Genomic DNA, 13,516 nt, shown 5'->3' with positions numbered 1-13,516 from the left:
TCATTATCTGGAGGAAGATGACCTCCACAAAAGGAATACCAACCACGAGGGTAATAATCGAGGACCTGGAAACCCCAAAGAGGATGTCGACAACAGCTCACCATTCTGCCAATTGATCTGCGGGACGCAGACTTTTAGAGGGGGAGGAGTTAACACCCGGCACTTACGGCCCCCCCCTTACTCAGCACCATTCGCCCCCTATTACGACTACGCATCGAACTCGACCCCAGACTCTTAGACCCCAATCCACAGCATAAGCAATTCCCAATATTCAAGTGCTGTGGGTTTAAGTACATCCGGGTATGTCGCAAGAGTGCAACTATGTCACAAGTGTGCAACTATGTACGCTGACTAGAATGTTGCGGGAAAGCTGACACACACCCTGAGTGATACGCTGACTCTTGACTCCGGATAGCTGACACTTCACCCGCTGACACCACACACGCCGACACCGCACATGCTGACACCACACATAGTGTTGGAGTGGGTGATCGGCCGATATCGAACTGTCGATCGGAGGGACACAACTCCGGGAAGTCAGTCTATTCTTGACCGCCGAACTACGAAGCTGAACCAACTCCAACATTCTCCATCGACTTATAAAAATATACCCCTTCCGTTAAATAAGAACTTACAAAACCGATTGTTAATATTAAGCGACACGAATAAATTGTACTCCCAACGTTATCCAAGAATGAACCAACGACTTTTCATCAGGTGAACCATGGAAAGACACTTTAACTTACATGTTTACGCATAGTGTTTACAAAGTTATAAAACTGCAGCGGCGAATATAACTCCTAAAACATTCTGCGTTATGCACGGTGAAATTGGACCAAGCTACTAAGTATCTCGAATAACTAACTGTACAGCCAGATCTATGCTTATTTGAAAGTCTACTCATACTATTCTTTAAATTTATAAGGTGCCTTGTATACCAAGGAGGATGCGTTGAAGCGGACGGATATTTCCACGGCACACAAGCGTCAAAAAATGAGTTTAAAGTGAAATAAAATTTTTTTAATGCGATGTTTATATCCTCACATGTAAGTTCTAGGATATTAAAGTCACCCAGAGCTATCTGCTGGTCACCATCAGACAGACGATCGAAAACCAAACGAATAGCGGACAAATGTTGCCAGTATGTTGGCGCTTCGGACGAAGGTGGTATGTAAGAACAGGTAACATACAAAGATTGATCGAACAAAGTGATATTGATGCAAAGGAATTCAATATCCCCAAACTCTTGTGATTTTACCTCTTCAGAAGCGAGTTTGGAATCTACAGAGATTAACACTTCTCCTCCACTTCGCAGAGTTCTATCACATCTAAAAGTGGTGTACCTACTAGGAAAATCTTCCGGGCTTAGGATCTCCGGCATTAACCAAGTTTCTGTAAATACAATAATGTGAGATGCAAAGAAAGAACTTTTAGAATACAGTTTGGGAAGTTTACTACGTAACCCTCTTGTATTCTGATGGGTAAGTGTTAGAGAAGACATTAGTTTTTTAAAACTGAGGAAGATGAGGTGGAAGGTTGGTCAGTGGAGTTTTACACCCACAGGTTTGGTTATTTTCTTTTTCACCGTACTTGGCTGATGTTCTTGGACGAAAATATTCTCTGGCCAAAAGCTGGCGGAACAAATCGTCTTGAACATCTGCAAGGGCACACGTATTTTGAAAGATGACGTGTGCCTGGTGTATGAATATTTAAATTTTGTAATGTCCACCACCTTTATGTCGACTTTTGTTTTGGCTTTGATGTAAGCCGAGATATCAATCTCAGAAGTATCAGGGGCAAGCCGGGAAACAAAAATGTGTTTCGATGGTGGGATCACCTGCAAGGGTTTTGGTGCTGCCGTAACTATTACTGCGGCATCAGTACGTACCGGGGGTCCGGACGGTTGATTACCCTGTTTGGTGACTGTTACGGGGGTTTGAATTATTGGGTCTGGGATCACTTGAAGCGATGCCACAGAGGACATATCGGACAATTGCTCATTAATTCTGAGATATTCGGAAGCCGAATTTTTCTCAGTTCCGGCCCTTGGGGTGGCCAGAGATATAAGCGGCTGCATAGTTGTCGGCTGAGCAGGCTGAAGATTATTCACCACAAGCACATCACTAAAAGAGGATTTCTTACGCTTTGGAGACTCATTTAGTAGTTGAAGACTACTCAACTGTGAATCGAGCGCACAGAGTTGGTCATTGATTTTACGAAAACCACTAATCAACTCCTTGAATCCGCTTTTAGTCTGCCTCATGAACGATCTCATTTCGTCCTGAACAGCACGGCAACCGTGAGGAACCCGGCACACTTAGCGTGTAAAACGTTTTCCCAAAGCCAGCAGTGTATGGTAGGCTGGGAAGACGAGATTGTCTTATTACAAGACTTCAACGCACAAACCAATTTAAATTCCATAATTATTAAAAATGTAAATAATCAATTTATTAAAAATTATTAAAAATTCAATAACACAGCCACACAAACAAAATATTTTTTCGGGTCTGGAGGTCAGACCATGTTTACTATATGTTTTCGGGGTCGCTGAATCCGAATCCGAATCCGAAACATGGTCTGACCTCCAGACCCGAAAAAATATTTTTTTTTGTATGGCTGTGTAATTAATTTATTCATTTTATTGACGAACCTTGTACCACTATACCAGGGAAACGAAAGGGGGAGATTAAAGAGAGAAGTTAGTGCGAGTTAGTAAAATGCAAAGAATAGAGATAAGAATCTCTATCGAGCGAAAAATTGGAGCAATAGAATAGAATCAACACCGTAAGAGATGAAAAAGCAGAGCAGGGCTATGTTTGGAAGAAAAATTAATAACATTATTATTTTACCTCCAAATACGGATCTATGAATTGGAATTTATTTATTATATTATTTTTTTATGTGAATAGAAATAAACCCGATTGTTTATGGGAAGCTAATAAGCAAATTTTATGAAATCGCAGTGCGCACAAAGAAAACATGTCCGTCCGCTTTGAGATAAAGAGATAAAGTTGAGTGTAGAATTTAAGTGTAGAATTAAGGTCAATTAAGCTATTGTTTTCGATTAAAACCACAAGAGTTGGATGATATGGATCCTCAGGACTTGAAAGGGGGAAAGTTCTGGAAAGAATAATTCCATCAGGATCAGAAACGAAACTAAAGTCCAGCTTGCTTCGGAGCTTAAGATCTTCGGCTCTAACCAAGTTTCTGGAAAGACTACAGCTTGTGGGGTTTTCTAGCCCTCTATGATTCTAATAGTGTTAGTAAAGAAGTTAGTTTTTTGTAACTGAGGCTGACGAGGTGGAAGGTTGGTCAGAGGCTCTAACATGGGAGTGAAACTCCCACAGGTTTAGTAATTTTTATCTTCACCGTACTTGGTTGATTTTCTTGGATGAAAATGTTCTCTGGCCATAAGCTGGCGGAACAAATCATCTTCAACATCTGCACGGGCACTGAAAGAAGACGGGTGCCTGGTGTGTGAATATTTAAATTTTGTATAACTACCACCTTTAAGGATGGTGGATAGCTACCTGAGCAATAGATCTCTTCTATTTGTCACGAACGAGGGACGCAAAGAGCGCGAGGTCACCGCTGGAGTGCCCCAAGGCTCAGTGCTCGGGCCACTGCTCTGGAACGCGATGTCGCCTTTTCTTTCGGCTTTGATGTAAGATATCAATTGGATTCGCCGATGACGTTGCAGTGGTGGTCGTGGCGAAGACAGTCGGGGAGGTGGAAGCTACTACGAACCGTGCGATCGAAAAAGTGGCCGCCGGCCCACAATTGGCACCGCACAAGACTCAGAAGTATCAGGGGCAAGCAGGGAAACAAAAATGGTCCGCGTAGGAGGAGTGGCCATCACCTCAAAGAGAGTGATACCTCGGAGTGATGCTGGACACGCGGCTCTCATTCCAGGAGCATGTTTCGATGGTGGATTTAAATAACATATATTCTTATTCGGCACGTGCAAGAAAAACAAAAAAAACCGGGCACGTGCCGAATAAGGATATTTTTATATGCAATTTTGTACATCTACATATATAGCATATTTTCGTCACAAAAATTGATATCAGATATTTTTGGTTTCGCATGCAAGTTCGTCACCGATATTTTACCTCGTCAACAGGTTTTTTAATAATACATCAGTTGTTTTTTTGTATATGGGTAATTCTCCCGAAAGGTCAACCGCGAAAAAAAAATTCAAAGTCAATAAAAGAATGTTTTTTTCACACATTTTTATAGGGAACATATTAATTTAACTAATTTAATAATATTTAACATTTACTTATAACACATTTCGAAATATTTTAATCCAAAGTCTCAAATGTGCGAAAGTTTAGTTTTTAGCATTTCAGCGGCACAATGTTTTACGTAATTTTCGTAAAGAGTGTTAAACTGCATTGATATTCACTATTTGTAATATCGGCTAATAACCAAAGATTACAACAATAATGTAAAAGAAACGATGCGATTGCTAATTACTAAGAATTTCTTATCAGATTATCAGTTTATTTCATTGTCGTGTGCGATATTGAAAAAGAACATTTGTTATCAGTGCGTCGAAGAAATTTGTCGAATGACCATCAAAACTTGGGTCCAAACATAAAATTGGATATTTAAGTATTAAAAAAAAATTTTGTGAAATATAAGTAGTGCATTCGGTTATAAACGTTTTTTAAGTTTGTCGCGTGCGACATGGTCAAAAAGTTTTTTTATTTAAAAAATTTTTTTTTATTTTTTGTTTGCCTTTGCAGATGAATGAAAAAAATAATAATAAAGTCAGCTGCAAGCATTGGAGACAAAATTTAAAAAATAATGACACCAATTAAAAAAAATTTTATTATTATATTACATATAATTATATTACTTTCCTCCTTGTTTGTTAAGTTAGAAACCTAAATTAATCTTTTTTAGCTCTAAATTAATTCTTATTAAACTTAGAATCTCCAAATTCACGTTTTATTATTTTAAAAGTACAAAAACAACTAAAAAATATTAGGGAAGAAACTGTCGCGTGCGACAGTGAATAAAATTGAATTTAAAAAAAAACTACCAAATAATTTTAAGTGAAACAAAAAGAATTACTAAGATCAAATAATAAATCACGTTTTGAAATTGATTGCAGACAAATTTTCCATCAGATTTCGCTAAAATCAGCGTTTGAAATGGTTTTTGAAAAAGTAACTTCTGTTTTTTGTCGCGTGCGACAGCCCTATTTATTTTTTTGAATATTCTAAAAACAAAAAGTCTTCCAAAATTAATATTTGCACCAATTATACAACTTATCAAGACCTATTAGAGTCACTTTTGTCAAAATAAAAAACAAGCTTAGCACATTGTTTTTTCTCCAGTTGGAATGCGTACGAATGTCGCGTTCGACATTAGAGAATTACCCATATATAGATCTTCAATTATTTAAAATAGAAAACATAATATATAGAATATTAAAGTAACCTCAGGATAGGCGATTCACACAGTTAGCAATACTTAAAATGTAAGGTTAAACACCAAAACTATTTTTATACTCCCTAGATTTTGACATTCAAGAGGGTGAAATAATTTAAAACCTTTCCAAAGACGTAAAGAATTTTTCGAAAGCTTCAGTGGTTCTGAATGGTTGATTTTACTTTTGATTTACAAAGGTTATGGAATTTGGTTAGTTTAAAAATTTTAATTAAAAATTTGCCCAAAATTCTATTTAAGGTCCAAACTTGTTTCGTAGTTGTGGGAAACCAAATTGATTTAACAAATTAACAGATTAGAAGAGGCCAATCCTTATGAAAGTTTCACTATATAATAAATTATCACAAAAAAAAACAAGAAAGGAAAGCTAACTTCCAGCGTAGCCGAAGTTGATATACCCTTGCAGTTATGCAGAAACTTATATTATTATTATATACATATATCGGATCGTATATAGTTGTCCGATCCTTATGAGAATTTCCCCGTAAAAAAAATTTCTAATAAAAATATTGGAAGCAGTCTCAAGTATCTTTAAAAATAACAAGGTTGTACCATTTCCGATCGTTCAGTTATATGGCAGGTATAGGATATAGTCGGCCGATCCTTATGAAACATAGGATTAGAATGCCCAAAACGGAAACCGAAGATAGTCCCATCATTCTAGCTTCAAAAACAACAAATTTAAGCCAATTATCCTAATAACATTTTGCAAATCGGATAAGATTGCCCAAAATACAATCTGTACTGAGTCCCATCTTTCTAACTTAAAAAACATGCCACAGAATAAACATATGACAGCTATAGGATATATTCGGCCGATCCTTATGAATTTTGCCCATAAGATGTTTTGACCAAATATAGCATGTGTGGAAAGCCCCAACCCTCCAACTTAAAAAACACCAAAGTTATGGAATTTCCGATCAATCAGTTATATGGCAGCTATAGGATATAGTCGTCCGATAGCCAAATAAAGTAAAACTTGAAAGAATTTACTCCATATTTTCAAGTTTATTGCACACATACATGAACAAGCTAAAAAAAACCCAGCAGTACTGAAATTCCTGTCACCGCCTTTTCCGGCCGGTGTCAAATTTCGTTCGAAAAAGAAAAAAATTCAATAAGGTAGGTAGCTTAAACAAAGTAGGCGAAGTAATTTGGCCGGCCCTCTGCTGTTGCAGATAGAGTTCGAAATTACGCATATTCGATATTAGTTATTAATCACTAATATTTTCTTGTCATTCTAAATATTTTGCGTGAAAAACTTTAACCACATGGTTCAATGATTAAGGTATCTGCCTGTTAATCGTAAGGTCGTGGGTTCGATTCCAAGCAGAAAAATCTTTATTATGGGTTGATTTTTGTTTACTTTAATTTTTTTGAATGTAATGTAACACTTTATTTTGGGTGTGCGATATAAAATAAGAATTACATCAAATTTTTCAGTCCTAGTTGGGCCAATCTTTATATTTTACTTTTTAAGCCCTTTTTTATTTGGATTTTATTTTTAAATAAATAAACTAAAAGCTGAAAAGATATACTCCATATTTTTTAGGGTATTGTCCAAATATATGCAGACTCCATAAAGCAAAGTTGCCAATCAAATATACATACATGTGTGAGTAACATCAAGCTTCACAGGAGGCTGCAAAAAATTGGTAGCTGCACTTTTAGGACTATATCTTGAGTTAACGAATTTTTCCAGATATAAGCGATATATCAAAAGTGGCGTTGTCTCAAAAGCTATCTCTACGTGCACGTGCAATAAAAATAAGATCAAATGAGAAAATTTTGAATAATTTTTTTTCTTAAAAAAATTTGTTTTAAGTGTATTTTTTTTGTGTACTATTTAGACATTTGGTCTCACCTTTTCAACGGTGTAAAGGTCACGTTTTAATATCTTTCTTAATTATAAAGTTATGAATTTTTTAATTAACAAAAATTAAACAAAATTGTAGAACAATAGTTGCTCATATGATAGTAACAAACATCTCCAATTTTTTTCAGGATTGCCAAAAAAAAAATAGTGCAAATATTCTATATATTTCATTCTGAAGCAGAAGAAAAAAATTCGTGGACTGCCAACCACAGTGATTTTAGAGAGAAAGTGATTTATTTATTTATTGACTATTACTCCCGGAATATGAAGTTTGCGATCCATCGCAGTATTGCAGTGAAAGATATTCTGTGGGCTTGGGTAACCGAAATATTTAGGAACTGACAATGACAGTACATAAGTTAAGAATGTATGGAGCTAAATTTGCGGTATACAACAGTAGGGAAAGTGTGACTAGAACCCTGGTCAAACACTTAAAGATAGAAGAAGAAGAAAGAAGAAATCCATAATTTGTACTGAAGTAAAACCGACTGAACTTATGTTTAATAGGTTATCCGCGATAATGTTTTATGCATAGATAACATACACAAAGTTTAAAGGGCATGGATTATATATTGAAATTAAAAAAGAAAGAGGCGTTAGGGATACTGTGATTTTGAATATTAGTTTTTTCGCAAAAATTAACTCCAAACTTCAAAGAAGCCGACTTATACGTTGTTAAAAAAGATAATAATATTAATAACATAATAAAAATTATGTCAGCTGGCAGAACTCCGACCAGGAATGTATCTGTATTTTATGCACTGCATTTTATGCACTTCATTTATGGTAGTCTATAACTCTGAGTGTATAGCTAAATAATTTTGGTCTCCTCATTTTTGCTTCAAGGCAGCTTAGACGAGTTCCCATTGAAGAATCCAATGGGGTCTGATTTCACAAGAATTTTTATACATTCTGCTAATAACAGACTTTTTAGCTTATTTATGTTTAAAATTTTCTTTTTCCGAATAGCCTGGTCCAATATTTCCCGCAAATATTAAGAATCATTCAAGTTAGGGGATTACATGCGGAGAATTCCTGGCAAGTCAAGCCTTGTCAATGTGAATGTTTCGGATCGTTGTGCTGGTACAACCGAAAACGATCGCGAATGTCAAGTTCATCGTCACAATGAATAAGATATTCCTTTAGGCATTTAAAGTACATCTTGAAGTGGCAGCTCCGGAGGCTGCCATACAGGCCCAAACCATGACATGATCCCCGTCATGCTTGACCAAAAGGAGTAAGTTTCGGCTCGATGGCGAAAATGAAATTATTCCAATAGAAAATAGTGAAAAAGGTGCTCCTTGAAACAAGCAGAATAAACAAACCGAAACCGGTAGTTATTATTTTTAATATATTTACATTATTTTGATGATAGAACTTATGTTTGATGAACTTTGGCTCAGGGCAGCTTGAAGGCCATAGAGCATGTGAAATTATACTTAGAGTTCAAAAAAAATTTTATTTTGTAGGCCTGTGTTATTAAATACATAGTTGTTTTTTTTTTAATATGTAAAATAAAATAATTTTCCAATGTATTTTATATTTTATATGTCCAACACATATATACGGTGTATCTTTATATATATATATATACATATATCTTGTATATATTGTATTTATTGCCATTCCCAGCAGTACTTCCTGGCCCCGACTTTTCCGGCCCTTTGTTCGAAAAACAAAAACAATTCGGAGAAATTTGCTCTTCGAACGTCAAAACAAAGTAGGCGAAGTAATTCTGCCGGCCCTCTGCTGCTGCTAGAGTTCGAAATTACGCATATTCGATATTAGTTATTAATCACTACTATTTTCTTGTCAGTCTAAATATTTTACGCGGAAAACTTTGACCCCATGGTTCAATGATTAAGGTATCTGCCTGTTAATCGCAAGGTCGTGGGTTCGATTCCAAGCGGCTAAATCTATATTATGAGTTGATTTTTTTTTACTTTAATTTTTTTCATATCGCAGTCTCAAAATAAACTGTTATATTCAATGTTTTTTTTTTAAATGGGGATTCTTAATAATTAAGATGGTTTTAAACATGCAAATTTGTAGAGGTATGTATATTATAGTCTGTCAAAAAGTACGGGCGATTCCTTGATAGCTTAGAGGCTTGCATGTTGGTCCAGTATACAAAAGTACTAAATTTCGAACCCCAGGGTGAGTAATTATTAAATATAGTTTGCAATATTAATAATGTCATGTTATTTAACGTATTAATTTAGTTTACAACATAAATTAACAGCAATTTTTAAGGAATACATAAAAAATATTGATTATCAAATTAGAAGATTGTAAGGGTGAATTTTTTTCTTTGATTTTGGGTCATATATGCGAACTGATTTAACCACGATATTTAGCGCGGAATCATGCTTTCTTTTCGAGCCTGATTCCGCTCTGAAATTCAGGTCTGAATCAGGGGCGATTTCGAGACAATTTTGCACGCGGGAATCCGGATTCGAAATCCGGGCGGATTCTGGGCTGATTCATGCCTGAAATCGAATTCCGGCCGAGAGGACATTTAAAAAAATTTTAGTACAAAATTCCGGGCTGCTTTTTCTAGATTTCCGGGTGGATTCTGGGGTGATCCGGGGGGATCACGACTGAATCCGGGGTGATTCGTGGGGGATCGGTACTGCTGGGTTGTTTAGAAGTAGACAAAACAGAAAAAACAATGTTTTGTCAATGTTACTTATACACCAGAAGTTACAATATTAAGTCAATATAAATTTCCTATTAAAAAGAACGAGCTTACGAATACTTACATCTTGAAGAGCCTGATCCATATATGGAGATTTTTCAGAATCGTTTTCCAAATTATTTTCTTCATCCTCACTTATTCCTGTATCATCATCACTATTATTATCTTCATCAGAATATTTTGAATTGTAAAAGCTTAAATTTTCAGGTGGAGGAGTGAAGCATTTAAGTGGCTTTGGTTTTATTTCCTCCATTGAGGGATTGTTTTTTTTTTCAAATATTTCTCGAAATTTGTTAATGGTTGAAGTAGTTTGAGTATTTCCTAAAATGGTATCTTCTAGCTGCTTTTGTTCCAAGTTTTCCCTATCGGCATATGATGGTGAGATTTTTTGTTCATCTAATCCTGAGGGTGCTACGCCATACTGCCTTTTTTCATTATTGCGGAACTTTTCAAAAAAGTTAAACCTTTCCGTTAATATTTCGGTGGTAATTTGAACATCATCCGGTTTGTAATCATATTTAATAACATCAATATCATGATTCTATAAAATATTAAAAATAAACCATGTTATAATTTATATATATATATCGAAAACCCATTAATGTTACGAATTAAGAGGAGGTTATTAGCATTATATATCCGGTACTTTTAGAGCACAACGTAATGAATAAATTTGCTATTCAATTATTGAGCGTTTTCAATAGTTAATTTCTGTTTATAACATTTTGAGTCCAAGATAGAAAAACACCACAGATTAAATTAATAAACAAAACAATATATAATCGGGATAAAGCGAAAGGAAGAAATGCACGGAAACAGGTGATGCGCAAGAGAGCCTTTACCAGAACGATTTCATTCTGCGTAGACTGCCACAAAATCGATCATTGCCTAAAAACTGGAACTGACCAGTTACTCGATGGGAACTGCGAACTGGTGCTTATGCGAAATCACGCAAGGAGGACTGCAAGCGCTATAGTTTCTCAACCCGACCGGTAAATGAATTGGCGTTTACAATAGCTGAGAACATCGACCGAAACTCAAGCCATTCGGAGGAGCATCAGCCGAATGTAAGAAGTCTGACGCATCAGCATCAGCCAGAATGAAGAAGCCTGACGACGGCAACGTCTAGAAGCTACAACCGAACCCTTGCTCCGAATTTGCTACGGGGCTATCATTAACTATCGTCGAGTATCGTTTGTCATCTTAGCTATTTATCTTATTTTTCAGCATTCATTGTTTAGGCCGGAAAATACATCTAAGTGACACACCACTTTTATCAAAAGATAAGGCAAAATATAAGGATGGATGATTGGATATTATAGGCTGAGATGGAATGGTGCTAGGTGAATGCGTAGTTTGAAAAACGGTTATTTCCACGGCACGCAAGGCAATCGTTATATCTTCGGTAGTAGCCTTTTGAAAGAAACGAACTTTATAAGATTTAAAGTATTTGTTTCGATTAAAACCTCAAGAGCGGGATGATATGGATCCTTCGGATTAGAAAGGGGCAAAGTTGTGAAAGGAGTAATTCCATCCGAATCTGAGACGAAACACAAGTCCAGCAGCCGACCTAACGAATTTCTAACCTGGCTAACTTGACCGAGTCACATGTCAAAGTCGCGGTGCATGTTAAGTAATAAAGTCGGTGAATTATCAACATTAGACCACATGAGTTCTCGGATATTAAACTCACCCGCTCACACACCCACTCACAGAGCTACCAGTTTGTTACAACCAGACAGAAGATTAGAAACGAATAGAATAGTGGACAAATAGTGTACCAGTATGTGGGGGGTTCGAACGAAGGTGGTATATAATAACAGGTAACGTATTAACCAGGCATATTGATTTTAATGCAAAAAAATTCTATGTCATCAAATTCTTGGGATTTTACCTTTTCAGAAGCGAATTTGAAAAATTTAAGAGCTTTAACCAAGTTTCTGTATAGACTATATATCTGTATAATGTAGGATGCAAATAAAGAACTATTAGAATATAGTTTGGGAAGGTTGCTACGTAGGCCTCTAGTATTCTGATAGGTTAGTGTTAGTAAAGAAGTTTATTTTTTGTAGCTGAAGACGAGGTGGTAATTTTTTTCTTACTTAATTGGCCGATGTTCTTGGACGAAAGTGTTCTTTGGCCAAAAACTGACAGAAGAAATCGCATTAAACATCTGCACGGGAACACTTTTTTTGAAAGATGATGTGTGCCTGGTGTAAGTGTATTTAAATTTAGTAATATCTGCCACCTTTTGATAAACTTTTGTTTTGGCTTTGATGTAAGCAGAGATAAAAATCCCAGAAGTGTCAGGGGCCAGGGGGTGGTATGACCTGTAAGGATTTTGGTGTCGCAGTTACTAAAACTCCAGCATCAATTTGTCCCGGAGGTTGAAGGTTGATTATCCTGTTGGGTGATTTTTAAAAGGCTTAAATTAATGGGTCTGGTGATATCACATAGAGCGATGCCACAGCGGACATATCGTACAAATGCTCGCTTATACAGAGTATGGGCGACTGCATGATTGTCGGCTTAAGATTATTCGCCACAAACCCATCACTAACGCCGGACTTCTAACGCTTTGGAGACTTATTTATTAGCTGAATACTAGTAAACTGTGAATCAAGCGCACAGAGTTGGTCATTGATTTTGCGAAAACCGCTTATCAACTCTTTAAATTCACTTTTAGTTTGTCTCGTGAACAATTTAATTTCGTCCTACAACCGCACTACAACCGTCACAGCAAATGTGAAGACCTACGTCGCCAGCGATACTAAGGACATGAACCCGTCACACTTAGCGTGTACAACGTTCTCACAGAGCCAGGTAAGCTTGTCTTATTACAAGAGCTAATCGCACAGAAAATCCACTGCACACGCAAAGCAATACGGATATTGCATATAGGAAATCATAGGGACCCCCCCCCCCCCCCCCTATGAGAAACGTGATATATTGAAACACACCCCCCTTTTAAATTAATAATTTAAATAAAATTATTTTTCAAATATGTAGCTAATATTTGCTAATATACGCAAAGGTATTATTATTATTCTGCCAACTTCACAAACGAAATTCGAAGTTATTTTGTGAAAGAAGAATAATGTCACGTGACCATGGGCTTCGACCCCCTCCCTCCCCCAGTGTGATAGTTTATGATCATTTTGAGAACACAAAACCCGACCCCTTGCTCGGGTCAGTCAGTCATTCTTACCGCTGATGCTATACTGATGATTTCTGTTTCTGTCCCGATTCGGGTTATTTCAGGCGCCGTTTATTGAAGCTGGGTTATTAGGTCTTGGCACTTGGTCTTAGGTGCGAACAGCAGCAAAGTTGCTGCTATGGTACTTATAAAATTTGGTTGATCGAATAAATTGGCTTAAAACCTTTCAAAGAAAAGCCCTTCGTAGTTACTTAAAAAGCACTAAAGTTATGGCATTCCCGATCATTTAGTTATATGGTATAATGGCTATAATAGCGGCCTTTCC

At 36.5% G+C, this 13,516-nt stretch overlaps 1 protein-coding gene across 2 annotated transcripts in view; it reads right to left on the bottom strand.

Moving 5' to 3' along the window:
• The window catches only part of LOC6506040, a 239,957-nt gene that overhangs the window by 24,694 nt on the left and 201,747 nt on the right, over positions 1–13,516 (bottom strand). For both annotated transcript variants that reach the window (XM_014904239.3, XM_044717770.1), the window contains exon 9: positions 10,099–10,575. In XM_014904239.3, the coding sequence (XP_014759725.2) occupies positions 10,099–10,575 (477 nt within the window). The remainder of the gene's footprint in view (positions 1–10,098; positions 10,576–13,516) is intronic.

This window comes from Drosophila ananassae (genome assembly GCF_017639315.1).
Source record: "Drosophila ananassae strain 14024-0371.13 chromosome 4 unlocalized genomic scaffold, ASM1763931v2 tig00000061, whole genome shotgun sequence".
Taxonomy (NCBI): Eukaryota; Metazoa; Arthropoda; class Insecta; order Diptera; family Drosophilidae; genus Drosophila; species Drosophila ananassae.
The sequence above is the reverse complement of the archived record's forward strand: the minus strand, read 5'-3'. Positions and strand labels throughout refer to the sequence as shown.